The sequence below is a fragment of the Passer montanus genome, unplaced genomic scaffold, assembly GCF_014805655.1.
Source record: "Passer montanus isolate IOZ18808 unplaced genomic scaffold, ASM1480565v1 scaffold1, whole genome shotgun sequence".
NCBI classification, from domain to species: domain Eukaryota; kingdom Metazoa; phylum Chordata; class Aves; order Passeriformes; family Passeridae; genus Passer; species Passer montanus.
In genome coordinates, this window is record NW_024356504.1 from 6,125,294 (window position 1) to 6,148,644 (window position 23,351).

The 23,351-nt window shown below is 36.7% G+C and overlaps 1 protein-coding gene across 1 annotated transcript in view; it reads right to left on the bottom strand.

Moving 5' to 3' along the window:
- Positions 1–23,351, bottom strand: part of OSBPL6 (oxysterol binding protein like 6) — an 83,489-nt gene that overhangs the window by 10,023 nt on the left and 50,115 nt on the right. The window contains exons 4-15 of the mRNA XM_039724584.1: positions 20,867–20,989; positions 18,553–18,606; positions 17,758–17,871; positions 17,476–17,640; positions 16,825–16,957; positions 16,297–16,400; positions 15,401–15,493; positions 10,628–10,702; positions 6,250–6,415; positions 5,166–5,296; positions 3,021–3,128; positions 574–711 (exon numbers count right to left, since the gene is read on the bottom strand). Coding sequence (XP_039580518.1) covers positions 574–711; positions 3,021–3,128; positions 5,166–5,296; positions 6,250–6,415; positions 10,628–10,702; positions 15,401–15,493; positions 16,297–16,400; positions 16,825–16,957; positions 17,476–17,640; positions 17,758–17,871; positions 18,553–18,606; positions 20,867–20,989 — 1,404 coding nt within the window. The remainder of the gene's footprint in view (positions 1–573; positions 712–3,020; positions 3,129–5,165; positions 5,297–6,249; positions 6,416–10,627; positions 10,703–15,400; positions 15,494–16,296; positions 16,401–16,824; positions 16,958–17,475; positions 17,641–17,757; positions 17,872–18,552; positions 18,607–20,866; positions 20,990–23,351) is intronic.

Genomic DNA, 23,351 nt, shown 5'->3' on the forward strand with positions numbered 1-23,351 from the left:
TGGGAGGTGAGAATAGATAATCAGATTTGTGCTGTTTATAAAGAACCAAACAATAAAATGTGACTTATGTTTCAGCAAACAAATTATGTAAACATCAATCTATCACTTTGCAAAACAAGAATCTCATCAGCATTAAGAATATTTTTTAAAAAATTTTACACCACTTTTTTCATGAAATATTATTTTTTTGTCTATTTCACTCATTACAGAGAATAATTTTGTATACATATGTAGTAGAAGATTTTTTTAAAGAATATTTGAAAATCTAAATTTAATCGACTGCACAGCCAGCTGTAACTGTCTATGTTATCCTTAGGTGGAACTGCCATAGCCTGGAAAGGACATGTACTGAACAGAAGTAACTGACACAACCAACTTTCAACTCAGTTTTACTCTTCAGGGAACTCCTGCACTTCTTCATGTGATCTCAGGTTTGTTTATCTACACTTTACACATTCTGATACCTTTTTATTCTAAGTAGCATTACTAAAAAGAATAAAAAAATCACTAGTGGTAGCACTACCTAACTGCGTCCTGCAGCACAGCTGCCACATGCTGTCACACACAGCCTACCTCGTTTTCTGACGAGCTGGCAGACAGAAGCACTTCCTGTGCATCAAAGAACTCTGAAACAGATTCAGACATAGAGAGCCTGCTTTCATTAGAAACTTGCTGAGACAGTGGCAAACTGACATGAATTTGTTCACCCGTCTGTAAGTAAAGCACAGAAATGTAAAAGTATTATTTCTAATATTAAAGAAATACACATAGAAGGGTTAAATCACCTGAGTAAGATTTTTATGCCACATAGAAGCACAGTGTAAAGACAGCATTTTAGTAGCACTGTGTGCGTACCTAAGAGAAGAGACTGAGAATGACAAAATAAAGTGCATTTTGAACTGTGGGATACATGTCATCATTTGAGGCCTACCCAGCATCTACTGCCAAGTTTTAGCAGCATGAAATTGCAGATCTAGTTCTCTATGCAGAGAATTGATTTTGTGGACAATAGCTAGATTGTGTCAGACAAGTTCAACCATGACTTTCAGATTAAATGTCCTCTGGTAATAACAAATTACATCACTGGGAACTAGTTTTGATACAACTAAATTTAATTATAAAGATTTATAAGGTCTGGGAGTTATAAATTACTTTCCAAAGAAATGACCTTGTGAATCAGTTTAGTAACAATGTTTGAAATGTTTGAATATTTAGGAGGATAGCTATAATATGTATTTTTATGGGCTTTTATTCTATGCTTACACTCCAGATCTCATTTGCATTATGCCATTAACACTGACCCTACGAAAAGAAATGAACTCTTTATGTTTTGTTATAAAGAAAAGTAACAGCAAAGGCAAGGATTCAAAACTGTGTTATGTTGATGTCAGTAGTGCAGCAAACTAAAACAGAGAATACCCTCCTCTTCTTGCTAGTGGGATACCAGATTTCAATGTTACCCTGCAGACTATCACATTAAGAAAAAATTAAGACGCTCTCCCTGTACCATTTTACCACAGGATCTGTTGCTGTGGAGGGAAACAGATCTTGGACTTAATCCCTTAATTCATACAGCACATTGTTGCTGGGAGATAACGCAGATGAAACTACTGAAGCCCTTTTAAACACAGTCAACTCTTCAGATTGCAACACAATCCCCATTAATCTTATTCCAGAACTCCTGCATATGGTTTTGTTGACATCTTAATGCTGTAGAATTATTCTATACAGTTACCTCAAAAAGCACTAACAAAACATCCCAAAAACATAAACAAGTCAGGAGGTCAAAACCCTTTTTTTTTCAATAGGACTTATAAGATTGTAGATAGATTGTGATGCTTGATGACTTGTAATGAAAACAGAGGCTCATTTTATCGTAATCATTACAGGAAGTGACCAAAATTTTGAGGTTTCACATAAACTAGAGGGACTTGGAAAAATACACAAGCTCCTACCTGAAAAAGACCCTCACAGAAGCATTATCTACGTGCTGCAAGATTATAGAGATGTATATAAAACAAGCAAGATAAGTGAATGAGAGTTCTGGAAACTTCTTTGAAAAACTTCTTCAGTCAGGCTTACTTCTACTGAGACAATGATGAACAAATGAAAAACGAACAGCTAACCAACAAAAAATACAGAACAGAAGAGAAGTTCCTTGCCCAGAACTTCACTGCAGATTGCTGTGCTGTGGCACCACTTCACTTCTATGTTCTGTTGCTAGCCTCCAACATGCTAGATTCTTGGAAAAATTGTTTAGACAGTTTCAGAAAGCAAATAAACAAAAACAATTTTACCTTTCATGCTTGTTGGAAGAAATAACTAGGAGACAAGACTATGATAATTGAAATGGCATATGCACAGAAAAAAATAGCGGAAATGACAAATAAAAAACATTTTTGTAAAATGCAAGGAGAATGGTTGCCAAAGTGACCATACTAATTGTAATATATTATTGTCCACAAATTCAGATTGTCACGAGGGAAGCTCACTGTTATTAACACAAATGTTTGTTAATCTGTTGACTAAGGAAAGCAAAACAAGAAAAACTAGATGTTGCAAAAAATATTAGTGCAGTGCTTGGTTCATGGACTGAACCTTTTGATTTTAACAGTACCACTCAAGATTCTAAATGTGATACCCTTTAGACACTTGCAAGATCAGGTCATTAAATAATTAATTGTTCTGTTGATTTGGCAAGAAACTAAGGTGCAGAATTGGTGTGATACATTCAAATACAGTAAAACCTCACTAATTCCCACAGCCAACAATTAATTTTCCAAAACTGGAGTCCTTCTCTGTTCCTCTAAAGAGACCAGGCCCGGTTCTTTCATGTCTGACATATGGAAAACAAAAAACTCAAGTTTTATTGTAGGTAAGGAAATATAACCTGACTTTTTCTATGACTGAACATTTGGCAATCTGAAAAATTCAATAATTTTTCAGGTGTGTTTCAGCTATTTAGTGAGAATTAGCAAGGTTTGTTCGTACTCTAAATCCATTAAAGGCCAAAGTCTTACCTCATCAGGACTAGGGATAATATTTACACTGACAACCTGATCACAAATAACAGATTCTGAATGTATTCTGTTCAAGCGACTCCTTAGTTCAGCATTCTGGTTGAGAGCCTTAAAATAAAAATTGCACATTTCATTTAAAATTAAAATGTAAACATTAAAGAAAAAGAAAAATTAAAAAAAATTAAAACACAAAAGAAGAAGGAAAAAACCTTCTTTCCAGCAATTTCCTAAAAAAATCACAGAACCTCCTTTCTTTCATTTATAGGGAGATACCTGTTTTGAGATCCTCTCTAACATGATTTCATCTTTGGTTACTTTGCCTTCACTGTTTTTCAGGAGAGAGGGGGGACAGATGTTCTCCCACACTGTAACACTGGCACTCTCCCTTAGTTCTTCAGAGAGCTCTTTGGCAGGTGTACTGGTGGGTTATGCACATTATGGAAATGGGGAGTGGATGCAGCAACAAAGAGTGAAACTGCAGAACAATACATAGGAACTACCCACAAAATGCCCAGAGAGGCAATTGTTGGTTTACATCTATACAGCCTCTTCTGAGTCAAGGTTATTAGCACTCAGAGGCTGCAAACAGAAATTGCTTCCTTTCCAGTAAAACCAACATATTCGCTAGTATCATTGTCTACCCACCCAGATCAATTTTACAGGTTTGTAAAACTGTACTTATTTCAAACTACTGATCCACTACAGTATCACAAATACCAACAGAATTCAACTGATGTCTAGTATCTTCTGATTTTTCTCCTATTCTAAAGTCCAACCTAGATTATAAATTTGGGTCCATAAACATGTATTATCTGTTGGTTGGAAAGACTAGTGTGTGAGATTCTGAAATCCAGAAGTATAATATGCTACATATCTAGAACACGGCTGACTTAACCTTAATATATCCCCAGCACCGAAGATTATAGAAAAGAACAGAAAGACATTTTGTTTCAGTAGAAAAGGACTGTTGCAATGAAGTAAGAACCTTCTTCTGTCTCCCCCTAGTGCAGATTGAGGAATAGATTGCATGAATGTACTAAAACAAAGAAAGACCAAAGGAAAATAGGTAAGCTTAAACTGTCACTGAACAGTTTAAATTACCCAATTTTGCTTTGTTCTGAAATGGTCTGGGTATGTTCCTGGTTGGCATCCCTCAGAGAGGGAAGGTAATGACTAACAGCAGCCTGACAGTCGCTTCCTCAACAGCTCAACCCTGGTCACGAGAGTGAACAAATCCAGTCACAGTCCATTTTCCACTTCCTCTCCACTGAAGCTGTGAACTAATGTGTGACAGTGACTTTCAAACTAATCTTGGAAGCCGGGACCAAGAAGAAAACATGATCCCCTATTTCACGCAAGTTGCTAATAAAAATGCACAGGTCTTAGATAAATTTGTGTCCATAACCAGAAATGGATACCCTTATCTCTTGTCCCTAACCCTTTTTTATCACAATGCACAGCAATCAATCTGCATAGCAAGATATACATCTGCATCTATAGAAAGGTTTGTCTTTAAGCATCTGCTCATACTTCTTGCAGAGGCAGTCCTCCACACCAATCCAGCAAACACTTTTATGCTTCCTTGACAATGAATTTTGAAAAATTGAGTTATTTTGCAACCTGAGGATTTATTGTTGCTAATTTCTTCTCCCCCACTAAAGCAAATTACAATTTTTTCTTTAGCTTAAGTGGGAGAGACACTGGAGAGTTAACAGGTCTGCATCTGGAAATCAAATTTACCCATGACTATGTTGCAACCCAGGACTCCTTTCGCATTTAGAGACACGGACATATAAAACAAATCCAACAATATATGGTCAAAATTTAAAACTTAATTACAGAAACAAGAATATTTCATTGGCTGTGCTGGAACAGCTCCAAGAAAGACATCTAGCATTTGTATAAAAACTTTTGATCCTTTTTCTTTACTTTGGAAAACCATAACAGATACATGCTTACACAAATTATATCCTTCACCTCCACATGCAGTGAGGTTAGATCTACATCATAACAGAATATGCCATAGTTCTGGCTGAGAACTTGGCTTCTTCTTGTCTTCTTTGAGGTGAAAGGAAATGGCCAAAATACAAAAGGAATAATGCACCAGGCAAGACAGATGTGCTTGAAATCAAATCAAGAACATACCTGAGAGAGGGACTGTCTGAGGTGAGCTATTTGAGCATTGTGGCCTGTAAGATCCTGCTCTGAAACAATCTGTTTAAGCTTCTCCTTCTCTATAGCTATGCTGTTAAAGGCAGACTTCAAAAGAGAATGCACTAAACAAAAAGAAAAAAATAAAACAGGTGTTTTCTTGGCTACAGAAATCACATTGACATCTCACAATATTTCAGCAATAAAGACAGAGAGTGAGACTTCCATCCCACAGCAATGGACATTAGAAACAAGGGCCTGAACTCAAGTAATCCATGCCAAATTAAGTACAAACCCTTACAGCTTGCGACTGCAATGTGCGTACTGTATGCTCACACACATCTCATCTGAGCATATCCTTGGTACTCAGCATATGGAAAGGTGCATATTTGGAAAAACTGTGTCCAATGTATGTTATTTTCTTTACGGTTTTTATTTGTACTTTTCAGAGTAACAGAAATATCAGTTCTGCTAGACTTAATATCATACTAATAAAGAGAATTACTTGGTCTTTAAACAGGTTTTGAATTTTTTAAGATGTCAGTCTCACTTTTTTTTCTATGCTTGTTATAAAACAGCAAACTGATAAGAAAACCTTTGTAAAATGGTATTCTCCAGTTTGTAGGACCATTCACTCACTGGCAATAAAACTGCAATTCAAAAGTACATTCCTGTAATAAGCTCTTTTTCCAATGATTCCATTAACATAGAAAATATTGCACAAGAATGATTTCACAGGATTATGTTCAGCAGTTACATTCTGAATCATCATTTGGGGAGAAATACTGCATTTTGTTGAGGAAAAAAATGTTTGCAAATTCAGTCACTTATTTACAGAATGGAGAAAGCAGTTTAGAAGACTTGGAAAGCAATTTCAGAGTTTACCTATCTGTACATTTATGACATGCATGGAAAATATAAGAAGGATAATATATGTAGCCTTTGTGTAAGCCACCCGAACAGCTAAAAACTCTTATACAGTATCACCCAATGCAGATGAAAGCCCTGGCTAAGAGAGGGCAATAAATAAACACGACAGAGAAGCACATTACAGGGAAGACTTGGCATCTCCAGCTACCTTTTTGTGCCATCAAGCAGAATTCTTCTTGAAGCTTCATGTACTCAGTAGAGCACTCCAGAGGGTCTGCCACATGGCTTGGGGGAGCCTGAAACTCAATGTCTGCACAGAGGTTGGGGTTGGATGAATGCAAGCGGACAGGTGACATGGTAGCACTGAAAGGGACCTACAGTGGGAAACAGAGAAGAAATGTTCTGTAAGTGCAACCAAACTTGTGACTCCGTTGAAGCAAAACAAAGATTTCTTCTGAAAAGACTTAGTTCACAATGTGAAGAATATGACAAGAGTGAACATGTAACTTCTTACTCTCCTAAATCTCAACACAGCTGATGCAGACTTCTCTTGAATTTTTTCACTGAAATAGAAAAAGAAGGCCTAAATACACAGCTAACACCTAATGATGGAGTATTTAAATTCTAACATTTATAAAACATGGATTATTTCCTAATTAGAAGATTACTGGAAAATTGAACCATGAGACATGTTCCTTTATATTTGGACATTTGAGAGTAATTGTAGATGAATCTGTTGTTGCAATACCAACATCTGAAGTATGAAAGTTCCCCCACAGATCTAGAAATAGGATATAATATCAGATATATCATTAAAGTTTTTCAAAACTAGTAAATCTTCAGTTGAAACTCACTGTACTGGCAATTATGAAGAGGGAAGAAGCATACAGTCTTTCTATTTTCTTTTTAACTAAACAAACAAACAATAACATCAAAATAAAATCAATACTCTGCCTGATTTGCATTTAAAATACATGGACCATAAATACATGCAGAGAGATATAGTATAGTAAGACAAAGCAAAGAATTTAGTTTATTATCTTTCCACTTCACTTTCTCCTCTACTTTTCAGGTACAGTGATTAAAAAAAAAAAAAAAGTAATGCAAAACTTTCTAAGTTATATATACATGTATCATGTACTGAGCAGATACCTGTATGCTACATATGCACTGTATGGCTACCACTGCCATATAAGTGAGGTGTGTGCATTTTGTATTTTACTTTAATATTACCATTTACATGCATTTATATGAAAATCAGGCCAATAACACAATTTTCAACTGTAAATGCAACAGAAAGACATGCAGAACTACATTTGGTCACTTAAATATTAACCACTGTTTAATGTATGAAACACTGTTTAGTACATTAAATCTAATTAATTTCATTAGATTGATCAAATGTATAAAGCAAGGATTTTCACACTGCAGCCCAATGTAATTATTCAATTATGAAAAATGGGACCAAAATATAAAATGTCTCTTCCAAGGCATGATAAAGAGCAGAAGATAATATAAAAAGTCATATTACTAAGAATTATTATCAACAGATGAGTTCTAGAACCACTGTCATCAGTGGCTGAACTTGATACTTTGTTATTTGATTAGATCAGGGAACAGTTTTATCAATTCCTTCCTGTAAAAACTGACATCAATACACATTTTAGGTTTAGGTTCTGATTCTCCAATGAAACCCTCAAAATCCTGTTGGATCTATTAATCATTCCACTCATGAGCATACTCTGTGAAATAGAACAGCATGGAAAATGTTTCTCAGTTTCCAGGTACGTATAGTACATTAAATAATAACTCTATGGCACCTATCTAATATAAGTTTATTCCTGCTGTCATGTATTTTGATGTCCACCTATATCAACAAAGTACATATTTTTTTACTGGAATTTATTTTATCCTCATATCAAGAAGAATTTGTTAACAGAAGATGTAAAATAAAGTCCTTCTATTCATACTGGATATTTAACCCTTTATCTTCTTCACAATTACCAGATTGCCTGTCTCAAGAGCCCAGCCTAACATTAGGTTAATGGACTACTGTGGCTAAACGTAGGTTTATTTCAAATTTGTTTTCCAAAAATTTTCCCCTCCTTCAATGGGAGAGCATGTTTCCAGAACTTTGTGACTGGGAGCATCACAAAGCTTCCACTGCTCTGGGTGGCTCCAGGAGGGCAGAATGGGTATCTACACTGTACTTGTGCGTATGGAGAACATACCCAACCCTCCAGAAGGCAGGAAAGAAGCTGACACCAGCAACAATGCCAGAGCTTGAGGGAGAGAGGGAGAATCCCCCCAGCCCCACAAGCCTGTGGTGATGGGGGAGGTTCCCCAGACCCACAGGGACTGGCAGAGCTGCAGGCAGGCTGCCCACACACGCAGGGGGCTCTTTAGTCACTCTCTGATGAATCAAGCTGAAGAGATCTGCTTTAGAGCCACCATTTGTGCCTCAAACCTCAGCTGGCCAGGCTGAAAAGAAAGGTTTCTGCAATGATATTTATTGAAAAAAATACTATTTTCAATTAAACCCTAGAAAGAGAATTTCCATGTTCTACAAATATGTCACACTACTTGCAAGAAATACACATTCATATGACAGAGACAAGTAGCCTTGCTGACTGCTTTAAATTCAAGAACCAAAAATACTGAACTGTTGATTAACATGAACTTTCCTCATAAGCATTTTTTAGAAAAGTTTCCAAGCTACTTTCCATAACAGATTAAAAAACACCACATTAAACAGCCATTTTCATTCTCTTGAATAGGCGACAGTCCAGGAAACACTGCCAATATACTTCTCTTCCCCTTTTTTCCTTTCATGGCTATGCTTTCTCTCTGTATTAACGGTCACTTGATCCTGACTTTACCACCCATTCTCTTTCTGGTTGTTTTTAATTGATGTTGTTTTGAAGGTTTTTGAAAAAATATTTTTATCTTCTTGATCCATCACTCTAGTTTTCTCCATACAGACACTTCTAGACATAACCTCACATGAACCTTGTCCCAGCTTCCTGCTTTACACCAGAGGCATTGCACCCACTCATCCATCACCTTCTTCAGAATTACATGCTCACATAGGAACAGACTGCTCCTGGCCAAGTGGCTTGTAAGGAAAACCTCTTTCTGCTGTGCATTTAGCTGATATAATTCTGTAACCCTCAGTCTATGCACACAGCTTCACTGTCTGGGAGAAACAACCATTTTGTACATCAGCCAGGAAGAACAGGAACACTGCAACAGCCACAGAGTCATTTTGGTGCCTCTAGCTTTCCTTCCTCTTGCATTTTTTCCAGCTCCTCCAAAACCTCCCTCAACGGGTCCTCACTTGAGCTGCAGGTAAAAACTCAGCCACTCCCTGTTCTCTTAGTGTCTTCCAAACCAAGTCCAGCTGCATTTGTCTACTGAAGCACTCCCTAGGTGAGGAGTACAGCCCCTGCCAAAGCTGTTTAACTGCTGCTGAGCCTTCTGGTTAGAGCCTCCCACCATACTGCTCAGCCCTGCAAACTGGGAATCAGGCAGATTTCTGTGCTAGGCAGGCAGACCAACACAGTCAAAACAGCAATCAATTACAGAGCACACATTCAGCATCAACTGATTACAGAGGAATAAATTTAGATGAGTTAATTTCGAAGCTGGAGAAACAGTGATATGTCTCATATGTTTTAAAAGAGCATAGCAATAACTGAGTTTGTGGTTCAGCTAGGAGAAGCTCAAGATAGTTGGGCTTAAGCAGAAAATATGTCAGATCTAGGGAATTTTAGCTTCTGCTTGGAACAGCTGGAATACTTCAGCCTGGTGAAGTCATGCACTGCTTGGGCTAGATAAGGAGTTTGCATTTAAAGCTCACTTCAGTCTTTGGCTGAACAGTGCTCCCTATTTAACTGCTGTACTTATCTGCTGATGGATTAGTACAAATGTCTATACTGGGCCTAATGAGTACTTTCTTGATAAAGCAGCAGCTGAAGATATCTTCTTGATGGCAATTCAATTTCACAAACAGGACTTCCCACAACTAATCCGCAGCCCTGGTGTTGATTTCATAGCTCCCTATTTTCTGACAAAGACTTAGAGAATTAGCAAAACTGCTACAGACACTGAGGTAGTAATATGACTTTTTGGGATTATGGAACGTAAACAAAGTGCCTCAAATGAAAAGGCTAACTGTATACTACATATAAAAATATCAGGAAATTTTATAATTCCATGGTTATTTGTAACAAATCTCCTTAGTTCTATTGTCTTGTTATAACTGTCATGACATCTTTTAACAGAATTTGATCTTTTTTTCTCTATTTTGTATAGTCTGTCAAAGACTTATTGCGTGCAGGGCCTGAGTCTGTCACTTGCACTTACATAAAGGAGGAGGAGGGTTATGTACCATGTAAACAAGCTCAGACCCACATTTATGGAACACATTTGTGTTGGGCCTGACTACTCCTAAGAATCTTAGCTGAAAGCAGGTAGCATGGACACCTCCAAAAAGTGCAAGAAACATTATTCATAAGCTTATTACACAACCAAGTTACACAGCTTCCCATCCTTAGAGCTATCCCTTGATTTTTAAATCCACTCACTGTTGTAGCCACTGCAGCTGCCAGTCTCTGCCGGCGTCGTGTTGTGCTGAACTGGCCCTTCGGTGCCGGCCCTTCCTGACAGTGAATGCAAGAAAAAAAGGAAGTAGAAAAAGAGAAGGGAAGGGGTGATGGGACACAGGAAGATGAAAGGTGATCAGAAAAGGGAGAGGGAGAGTCTTTAAGTGGGTTTCCATTTTGTTAACTCTTATGGCCTACACATGTTGAGGACATATCATGTGTTTTCAGCTGTGCATGCCAGAGTCATAAAAAGCTGGATACTTCACTAAAGTTATCTCCAGATGAGTTGGACTGCAGTGCACTCACTAAGGCTACAAAAAAAAAAAAATCAACTAGCATTGCCATTCAGTTATAAGGCAATAATGGAATAAGAGAACAAAAAGGATGCTACAGCATGCCAGAAAATAAAACAAAAATCAAACTCCTTCTGGAGCCACTTGACCATTTAGAAGATGAATTCTGAAAGAGATCACTTTGCAATAGTGGAAGTGCATAAACTGTGGTCACTGAAGATGCATGTGGCACAATGGTAAAATTTTTCAATGTGTATGTTATCTAGTGAGTTTTCTTAAGTAAACATTCTTGTACATAGCTCTGGCATTTCCAAATCCATCCTTGAGATTACTGAATCATTTTCTCCATACATCACTTTTTTGAGTTCCACCTACTTTTCCTATACATTATTGAAGGCTCGACTTTCAAACCAAGGCAAAAACTAAGACAAAGGAGCACAATAAAAACTAAGTATTTTGACAACTGCTTCCTTTTCTGCATGTCTAACTTGTGGCCTCATCCTGCTTAATTTTACATTTATTTTACTTGCAAGAAAATTTTTCACGGTACATTAAAGTCAGGCAAGTAACTGTCTAATGCAGAGGAGTTCCATACCTGTCATAAAGTCATTCTATTTAATCTTTAATAAAAATGCCATTATTTTGAAGCCATTTTAAGATTTTGGAAGACTAGGAAATACACCTTTCTGCCTTTAGAAAATGATTCTCAGTTCCTTTAATTTTTTCTTCTCCTGCATCCTATAGCCACTACAGTATTTTTAGATCTATCTACATTTTTAATTTTTTTTGCAAGAAGCCTGATCATCATGCAAATAACAAAGCATAGACTGGATACATGGACACCATGCTGTAGAACAGGATATTGTACTTCAATTATTAGCTGAATTGTCTTTCTTCTATAAAATTCCCAGTAGGGTTGCTACAGTGGAGAATGGCCAAACACTTCACTCTCTGGCTGATATTAGTGGCAACGCCACTGACAGTTGGAAGGGTTGTCTAATGATCACAGTAAAAGACTTGTGGTGCAATATTTTATACAATTCTCACATTAAAAAGAGGTGTGCATAACCTCTGAAACACTGAGAACAAACTCTGTTAAAGCAGAGAACAGGTCATATGCATAATGTAAAGCTCTTTGTACTCCACAAAAATATGTCCATCCTGTGAATAAGAGTATGGAAGAATTTTCTTATTTAACTAGTAGGGACAAACCTATGTAGAGAGAGAGATATGCACAAGTTTATAAGTATATAAGATTATGAATGCAGGTATGCATTCGTAGGAATAGTCAGCTTTGCAGAACCACACACTCTCCTCAACACAATAGAAAGTGAGATCATAATCTGAGTTACCATAAAAGGAAATACTTATTTAAGGGAAAAAGTAATAACTAGTCTGGGTCTGGTTTCATTTTTGAACTGAAGGCCTCAGTAAAGCAAGATGATTTTTCAGATTACTCCATAATATACAGCTCTCTATTAAACTATTTCCCCGTGAAGTCTTGAGCTTTTGTGAGAAACCAAAATATCACTGGTTCTTTACTGTTTTGCAGTAACTTTTTTTTTTCTTCCTTTGAAACTGTCATGAGAAAGATAACTTAGCCTTTTACCCAAAGGGAAATAAATTATAATTTTAAAAGCCCCACAAAAAAGTATAAAAAACACCCAAGACAAAACCCACAACTCAATTCTTGTACAAAAGTATAATTTGTAAAATTAATTAACACAGGTCAACTAATCTGTTTTTGCCATTTTCACAAGATTTTAAATAGGCTTTTAGAAAACAGAATGAACCTCCTTCATATTAGTAATCTTTCTTAAGAGAAGCAATTAATGTATTACTCTCAAGTAAAGGCTGGTTAATTCAGCTGTTAATTCTAAACAACTTAACAGTAGTAAACACCCAAACCTGTAAAGGTACAGACAGTGCTGTGCTCAGTTTTACTTCAGGGAGTAACCCCACCCGAGTTACAGGGATCAGCTGTGTGGGCAAAGTCAACTGCACACAAAACTGGCATATTTAAGTGGTAAATATTAATCTCTGGGAAACAAATCAAGCAGCTTTACTTGCAAGAAAAGTATGCTTTAAATACATTACACACCTAGCATTCATACTGCAATGATGTGTTAGCAGGAATCCAACAAAAGCTATCTCATTAACAAAAGAATGTTTGCAAGTACAATGCAAAATGTGGATGGGAGAATTCCCTCCTTGCCTCATATGCAGAGGATACTGAGCCAGCAGTAATCACACCCTCGTTCCCCACACTCACAAAGCACACACCTCTATATAAAGCTCCCTAATTTTATGCTCTCCAGAAGGATGCCCTCAACATTGTACTATCAGAACATCTTTGATGTAGTTGAAAACTGCTCCTTCTGAAAAAAAATAGGTGCAAGTACTCCTTAATGGATTTAAGTGAAACTAGCTTAAAGTTAGTTTGTTAATACTAGCGTTATTCCCTAAAACTAGCAAGATGTATGGAGGTATGAAGAAAGTAATAGCACATAGAAATTTTACTGGCACTAAATGTCAGTAATTTAATAGCAAATTATGTGTAAGCACAATGAAAACAATGTTCACAAATCAGCCAAAATGATTCTCAGTAGGGGATGTCCTGATAAACAGTTCAGAAAGACTTGAAGCAATCTTGAAAAAAATGAGCAATAAGGAAGACCAATGAAGTAGAAGGAATGTCTAACAGAAGAACAAAATGGGAATTAGCTTAAAGGGCTTGTAGGCATCAGAAGAAATTCACATTTTAGTGGCAACCTAAGCAAATTAGGAATAACACAATGAGTCAGTAAGGCCATCTTCCTACAGACCACAGCTCCAGCACACAGGAGATAGCACAGCCCTTGGAAGAATAAACTGAGTCTAGCAAACTAGGCAAGATAATGGAGTAGCCATCAAGTATTCTTTGTCTTTCATACAATTAAGAACAATTTATTGTTTCTGTTTCACTGCAAATTAATTTATAGGTCAGACAACAATAACTTAATTCTTTGCTATAACAAAATAAGCTTTATAATTGCAGCATGAAGCTTGGTAGGAATTAATGCTAACCTAAGTTAGGCAGAATTCATTATAAATTCAGAAGTAACAGACCCATGTAGAGCAGTGCCATGCACGCAAACTCTCTCAGGGGAACCTGCAACCCTATTTGAAATTTTCAGGAGCTGAGGCACACCCCAGCCAAACCACGAACAGCAGTTTGATGGAAGCCCAGGCCAGTGCTACTTCAGCAAAGTGTAGGTAACACGGGAACAGCTCATCATTCACTATGACCAACCATAAATCATAATACATTGACTGCTTTCATCACTTTTGTGGATACGACTTCTCTGAGGTTACTGTGGCATGAAAGAAGAACATGCAATAGTGACTGACTCTTCACAGGCACGAAGTACTTGCATGCATTTTACTGATATTTTAATTTCCCTGTGTTATTCAGCACCAGGGAAAAACTATGATCCTTCAATTGCATGACATGACAGCAATCACAAAAATTCCTTTGTTAATAAACCTTTTTAATACTAACAGATGCCTCATTGTTCTACCTATTGTGATTATGAAAGTATAACATGTAAAAAGAAAAATAAACTATAAGAGCTGCAATTAGAAAGCTGATGCGACTATCACCTCTTCCTTCCTTAGGATTATTGATCTTAAATGATAATTCTTTAATGTGCACATTGGGGACATATTAAAAGCTTTCAAAGTTTGTACTAATTTCAAGATACTTGAATGGATTGGAAGTTGCTGACATTTATTTACTCAGTAGCAGATATCACAGTGGTGATTGTTGGCTCCCAAAGCCAATTGAATAGTCTTCATTATCAGTTGCTTAATTATAAAAAAGATCAGCTTTTGGATGAAACCTCAGAATACACAAGTGCTTCCAACAAAACACAAGGCAGCAATGCATGCACATTATGCTTATTTCTGTGCTTTCAGTGCTAGGGAAGGACGGAGTAAATTATTCCTTCACATAATTTATTTCTTGGTTATTTTATTTGTTCCCATATTAGCCTTTTCCATAACAGAAGGCTTGTGAAAATACTTATAACTGGTAATATTCCAAGTATAGGTCTTGACAAAGACTACTGCTGTGTTTAGTATTTCATTCTGCTTTTAACTTGACTTGAAGGCAGCTGCCCTTCTTTGCAACTTTGGTATGGAATAGCATTAGTCCCAAATGGTGTTTTGGGATTTGAATACCTTAATTGCCTAATATTCAGATCCCCCTCCTTTCCCTAGATGGCAATGTTTTCATATGAATGAAAATAAAATCAGTACTTTTCTCACTATCTTCTCTAGTGAGAAGAACAGAGATTTAATTTACTTCATGAGAAACATGAAAGACAGCCCACTGCCTTCCTACTTTCACCTAATGTATCATTTCATGCTTAGAATTAAATCTTAAAGTACAGTGAAAAGTAAAACATCGTGCATTCAGTACCTGAAGTTGAATTTTTGCATCTTTGCTGACACTTTTTGTTCTCCATCGTCTCGTGACCCGCTTGTCTTTCTTTGAAATATCTACACAGTTAGCCTACATTGCACAAATAGTTAAAAGCAACAAAGTGCTATTAAGTTGACACAAGCAACACAGACAATACAGCAAGTTAGTAAAGAACTGTAGCATTAGACAGGAACAAATTAGAAAGTAAGGAGAAGAACACTGCTGCTGGGGCCCGAAATTGGAGCAGTGATCAGCTGTAGCTGTCTATACACTTCCATGAACATGTGGTACAGTTAGCTCCTTTAGCAAAACTACTGCTGCCCTCTCTTTTCATGGGAACATAATATTTAGGATATGATCTTGAAATCCTCATGGATTTCTGTTGTGGTACTATTCAGACATTTGTACAGACAAGAAGATTCAGCGAAAATGGAAGAAAGTGTTTGAGATTTAGGATCTGCTGTTGCTGTCTGGTAAAAGGAAAACTCACCCTGAACTGGGAAACAGTCCAAAACTTGGGACCTTTGTACTATGCCCCCTTTTCTAGAGCATGCAACTTCATCTTTGAGGGTCTTTGGGTCTCCAATCCTTAAAAAACTTAAAATGTTATCTTAACACAACAAAAACTCCTTTAATATAACTTCAATTTATACATGAGTTCTATTGCAACAGTCCTCGGTTTTGTTTGGCAAATTACTTAATAATTACTTGTTTACACATGAAAAAGAAACACTATTACACAAGATTAAAACTGACATATAAGATAAGCATTTAATCCAAGATTCACTATTACTTCAGAAAAACATTCTGAGTTAGCAGACAACACCTCTATATTTCCCTTAACAGAAGGAACAAATATTTCAGTGTAATGGTTTATGTTCAATCATATTTACCTGCATGTCTGTGAAATTTGGTGCTGACTGAGTCCTCTGTAGTATTTCTAAATTTTGAAGAAGTTTACTGAGTTCCACAAGGTTAGACTGACAATGAGCAAGATCTAAGAGATATAAAATAAAAGTACAGTAGGTGCTTCAATTTAGACTTTTTATTGCCATGGTGTCCATTGTTTGCACTCAATTGCATTATAGAAATTAAGTGTCCAAACCCCTTGTAGTAAGGCATCCAAGTAAAAATTTTATTTTGTTGGGCACTTGTTATTTCTATAGGAGTCAGCAACAACTCTGGGCCTCAAGAAGTGATCGTATTTGAACAATGACATCCACCAAAACAGCATAATAGATTATTATGATACATTTTAAAAGCAACATCCCAAAACATATAGAGAGCAAAGTTTCCACCACGAGGTGAAAGTTTCCAATTACCCGAAGAGCTGTAACTTAACCGCTTTACTTACGGGACCCTTTCTTATATCAAAAAGAGGTTTTGCTGAAAGAACAAGGCTTGAAAAGATAAAGTCTAACCTTCTGCACATCTGTCCATCTCTTCAGAGTCCTGCAACCAGGCTGCTACTTTACTCTGACCAGTAGTGCAGGTGACAGGAAGGCTGTTACTGCAAGGTATAGGAGGCTGCCAGGGGAAGTTATTTTGTTGCACCTAAAGCATAATAAAATGCTTACATTTACTGCGGCTGTGTTGCCTTGTCAGTGTAATTACTATATTACTTCAGAATAGAAACCAAATTACGCATTGCATTTTCAGTGAAATCTGTGATTTGTCTCCATAGCTCCCAAAGACACAGATTTTTTCAGAATATCATGTTGGAGAATCAAACGAGGAACCGCACAAGTGGATTGTGCTAGGTACCAGTTAGGAAAGCTGTTGTTTAAAGGAAGAACGTAATCAGCAGGGAGACAGATTTATACCTGATGACAAACGCTCGTGCAAATTGTACGGGTGGTGAATACTTTGCAAGATCTCTACAGCAGCCCATTCTAATGAAGTAAGGCTAAATTAGACAGTATTTCAGCTGATTTCAGCTGCACACCCTCACAGCTTTCCTCTGGCCAATGGTTCCCACCATGGAAGCTCCTGTCCTGTTGGCATGAGAAGAAAAGCCCACTGAAACTGCCCACAAGCAAGCCATGAGTTTTCAACCACAGAAAGCTGCACACCTTTCCATCTGACACATTGGCAGCTGGTGAAGACTCTGTAGTAGATGCTGAGGGGAATATGTGGAAGCTGGCATCCCTGGGAGATCTCACAATCTCATTCTGACGGTACAACCGGTGGTGCCGCAACTTTGAAACCCACGCATCAAATGAATCCTGTGATTTCACCTGCAGAAAAACTTACTATCAAGAAAGCATCCAAGATACTACTTTTCTGCACAATCTTTTACAATTTTATTAGCTTCTGCTGAGCATGAAAAAACAGTATGTAGTTTTATTTTTTACCTTTAGGTGATAGATATGTTCTTCTGTGTCAAGATCTATTCTACGAGCCTTTTTTTTTATAGACATGACTGACAAACCAACATCAATGCTCCCATGGACCTTTCCTTTCTGTATCTAAAATAAAAACATCAGGGCAAAAATTTAGAAATATCATGCACTTTTTCTATATATTTAACAGAAAAATATCTAGTACTTAAATGGTTTCCCATTTTATAACATTTTAGTATAAAGCCATATTAAAAAATAAAGCTGCATTCAGACTAACCATTTAACCACTTGTTGTATTTGTAGTCAGAGAAAAGTATCTCACAAGAAATGCTGCTACAAAGCCAACTCCAAAGTTTGGGTGTGTTAAATTGTTCACACCAGTGCACAGGTACAGGTAAGTGAGAAGCAGAGAAAATTACACAGTATTAAATTAGAAAGTACTTGATACCTTACTGCTACAACTTGGTAGTTATTGGTATCAAATATAAATAATTGGTATTAATTCTTTGTCCTATCCACATGTCTCAGAATAACCAGCTCTGGCTGACATAAAAATTAGAAATGAAAAATACATGGTCAGGTTAATCTCTCAAGCAGCTTTATTCAAGAAACTACCTTTAGTAATTTAACTTATATTTCCATAGAATTAAAAAAGGTAGAATTCTTGGAAGACAAAACCAAAATCTTACATTATTTATCTTTAAATCTATCAACAACTTTGATGTGTGTACTTTCATAAATATGCCTAGAGTGAGTATGAGCAGGCTGCACTTCATTAGCAGTTTTAAAGTCTTCAGCTCTACTTACATCAATCGGTGACTTTGAATATTTCAACATTCCATTATCCAGGACAAAAAATCTCTGAAATAATAAGAAAAAAATCCAACAACATTCTTTCTTAATGAGCAGGTGCAATTTAAATTGTGTACAACAATTCATCTGGAGAAGGATCACCCTGTAACAATTAAGGAATGTTTGGGGGTTGAAAGGAGAGGATAAATACAATATTAAATAATTTTCTTGCCTGTTTTTTTGACAACAATTATCTTCTAAATTTAAAAAAAAAAAAAAAACAAACCACAACAAACTAGATTCTCTTTTTTCAACAGTATGTTCCAGGTTTATCTTAACGAACTTTGATAATGAAGGGTATTTTTTTCCAGTTTTCCAGGAAATGTAATAAACTTTTTAAGAAAGAGACTGTAGGACAAGAGAATTACATCTGTTTCTTCATTTTCTACCTGTTTCCTTCCCACAAAAGCTGGTCACATTTCACATTAGCAACCTACCTTCCCTATCCAGAAACTGAGGGAAGTTTTTCTTAGTGCAAGATCTACATCTCAAAAGGAAACCCATATGAGAGACCCTGGTCTACCATGCAAAACTTTGTGCCTTATGGCAGACCTGTACTCAGTGAAGTACAGATGAGATTGTAACTCGTGCTGAGGACACCTTGTCTAGTGTTAATCCAGGTATTAGTACCAGAACAAATATTGCAGTGTTCCCAGCAACATCCTCAGGTCATGGGAGGGCTGATGTCCCAGGTGTTGGTGATACAGGGTGAGCCACTGCACCTTCACTGACATGGTTACCAGGACTGTCCTAACCTGATGATGTCTGCGTTATTGCACCTTTATTGTTCTGAGCAGAATCCCCTATTCAAGCTGTACTTCTCCCTCAATTAAAGCTGCCCTAGCTTGTCTGTAACAGATCACTCAAGCTGCTTTGCAGTCAAGTTAATGCAGACTTTGGCACACAGCATAGAGCCTAGCAGGAAACTGGACTTGAAATGACATTTGCTCATGTTTATCATCACTAACTTTAAAAACATGTAAAGTAATAGCAAATAACTCATATTTTTAGATTGCAACCTGAAGCATTAATCTATTTTAAAATCCCAGAACACAGCTTGATTCTCAAAGCTGTCATGACATGGGAAGGAAGGGCAATGGTTTCCATAGGTAAACCTGCTAATTTAACACTACGAGCAGGGTCAGTAGTTAGCAGAAAATCCCCCTCAAAGATTTGTTCTAGAAATTCTGTCAGTCACACAACAGATGGTACCAATATCTCACACAGGGCGGGAAAACAGTGCTTTTCTCTACAGCAGCTGAAACCAGCACATTTGGAGATATAACTTCTTGAATAAGATGTCAAAACAACAGGAACATCTTGAGGGGTTTTTTTTTCATAGTTACGGTCACTAACAACCTCCACAAGAACATGATATTCATGTCATATTGCTCTGTCTCTCTAAGCTGCATACACAAAAGACAATTACCTTTCATCATCATTTCATTCCAACACACGCTGCACTTCACAGGATAAGTTCACCAAGCTGTGCACATTATAGCTGGTATGCTACCAAAGCACATTCAGGACTGTCAGAATATGGCATGCAATGTTCAATAGATGCTGTATATGGCTTTGCTAGCAGAACCCTAACACAGCACATGCTGCAATTATTGTCTCTGAAGTTCCTCACTGATTCTCAGCACAAATAACTGTTATAGAAACTCCAAGATACCAAGGCCAGCATTGCAAAAGAAAAAAACTTATTAACACTCCCAAAGTTTCAAAACCAGCACAGTTTGCATGGTAAAATGTAAGGCAGAGTAGAGGGGAATGCTAAAATGTGAATTTCTTAATCACATTAAAAATTATCTACACAGTTAACTGCTCTAAATTCATCTAAATCATCAGTAGTGATTACCTTTACAGAACTGTGAAAGTTGGACTTCTCTTGCTCTCCTATAAATTAGTTCCTTACCAAAACAGACATTTGCCAAATAGCAACACATTAATATAATGTATTCTAAAAGTGTGGGAGCAGTGGTTTATTCCATAAATTCTAATATACCACATTAATTGATTTTTTGGAGGGTCAGATCAATTTTATTCACAAATTCCCTCTGGATTTTGAATACAACCTTGAGCAGCAGGGATTGTGATTTGAGATCCATGAACTGTGTCTGAAAATTAATTCCATACACAGGTGGAAGAAAAAGTCATACACCAAAATTGTGGGTATTTATTTGACATCCTAATTTTGTCTAGACAAAAAAAATCCCGGCTTATAAAATAAGGTAATAATGTTCTGACTGGTTTATGAGACATTTACCTTGTGCCAACCTTTTAATGGCCATTTTCTCTTCTTCAGCATGAAACCTTCATGTTTGTCTGGCTTCTGGACATTGGTCTGGCCTATTTTCAGACCTTCTATGATTTCCCAGCTGTCAGGTTCCTGATGAAAAAGCATGAACACACATTGATTAATTAATTTTGCACACAAGCGGCAAAAAATTGCACTTAAGAGTGGCAAAAAATTCTTCAATGCAAGACAAAGAGAAGGAGCCAGGCTTTTAAATCAACCTGTTTAGGTACCAAACTACATGGTCACTATATTATGTCTAGCTGTACCTCATTTAAACCCACTAAATACAAACCATTTTCAGATATCTAACCCTTACCAGGTAAGATGAATAGTAAGACTGCACTTTGTTATATTTCTTAATTATAAAGAAATTTAAATTTTCTGATCTTTAAAGTACAAGCTACATTGGTTCTGGATGCCCCAGTTTTTCCTCCAAATCAGAAAAACTAGCAGATGATGTTGCTTTATTGTTGATTTTGAGTGCAGCTAGTGATAATCTTCAAAGGCAATTTATGACAGTTTCACTTGCTAATTGAGCCTTCAGAAATCTGCAAAAAGATTTTTTTCCTGCATTCTCTTTCACTGTATTATGAGAAATTTATAGGAAAGCTAACTAATTTTCTCTCTAGAGAAAAACAGATTTAATTTGAGATACAACCAGTTGTATGCCTTTCATGGAGCCAATTAAAGCATATTTCTGGTACATACCACTTGTTTTGCATGGTGACTGGTGCAGCTCAAGACACATTTACAATGTAACACAGTGAACAGGTAAAGAACAATATTTTGAAAGAGAAAAAGACAGAGTCATATTTTCTCTTAGAGTGTATTTCTACCCTCTTGCTACCACTGTAATTAAAAAAGTTCTGCACCAGTTTAAAAATCTCTTACTGCCAGATTCCTCAGACTGTGTTTTATTAATTATACCTTACAAAGCTGTAAACTTGCATTTTCTCAGCTGATCTGTCATAACTCCTAGCAATGTTATGAAAAGTTAACAAGAGAGGAAGGAAGTCATATAGCATCAAACATTTAAAGAGAAAAAAATTGTCTCCACATTTCCAACAAAACTGTTCAGAGCCAAGTGCTATCAGTCTTTCACAACACCTCCAAATAAATTACACAGCCCTCACAACATCAACATTACTGCTTTCATTATTATGAAAATATAGTTGCAAAAGTAACAGCAAATTTCAAAACTACAATTTTGAATGAGGTCTTGGTATTTTGAGAAGGGTGAAAAGCTCTATCCCAAATAATAAATACTGCCGTAAATTTTAATAGAAATCTTTGTTCAGCTTAGTTTCCCCTGAATAACCATGAACTAATTATCTCATTGTCTGTAAATCCCCTACTCAAAATGCAGCTTTGTTTTACTTCCCCATGTTTTGCTTCAGTGTTCTATTTCCATTCTATAGAGGAAAGCACATATGTATTATTTTTTCCCTACATGGAAGTACTTGGCACTCGAGGGGGACAAATTAAACTCTAAGTTATACACTAGCAGAGTCTCTGCATCTCTGCCAACTGATTCTTCACCATATTGATTTCTCCTTTAGATGATCAGCTGCAGGCATAAGTCTTTTATCTACTAGATAACATCAGTATTGATTAATTCTCAACTAGAAACCACACAATCTCATATAGCTATTCATTTAAACAAAAGACCAGATACAGAGGAACAAAATGAGCAATTATTCAGTGCAGTGAGGATACTTATCTCCTGCTGCATCAGTGCTACAAGCTGTTCTTAAAACCCTCCTAATAATCCTAACCGTGCCTCATCCCACAGTTTTGGTGTGTTGAGATATGCCCAATACAAAGGCCATTATGAAGGAGAGACAAAAATGGGGAAAAAACAGAGTGAAAGTGATACACTTGAAGAGTCCTCACCCAAGTTCCCAAGCACAGCAGCAGTATTTTAGGACTTTGGTGATTCCATAAGTATTCCATGAGAAACAGCCCTGTGCAAAGCAGCATGACTGGGAGAACACAATCACAGCTTTCAGTGCCTGGCTTTGTGCATGCCCCTTGTTTGGGAATTAAGAGAGTCACTACCAACTGCTTTCTCAAGTTTTGACTGCAAAATATTTATTTTCCAATAAAAATGAATAAACAATTTCATTTTCCCTGGATGAACAGAATACTTCTTTTTGAAATTGTTTTACCAGGTCTGTTTCAAAACACACAGATATTTAGTTTAGATTTTTATTTTCCACCAAATATTCCATCACAGCACCCTCACCTTTTCAGAAACAATCTGAAGCACCTTAAAATGAGGCTTTCTTTACATGGAATTAGACTTGTTTGGAATCACTTATTCCAAAACTGAGCAATTTACCCAAAAAGAACTTGACTTCAAAACAACACACTAAAGGCTTCACTTTTTATGAGGGTGATGTCACGCCTGCAGTTGCATCTTTTACTCTGCCTCAGGAAAGAAAATCTCAGC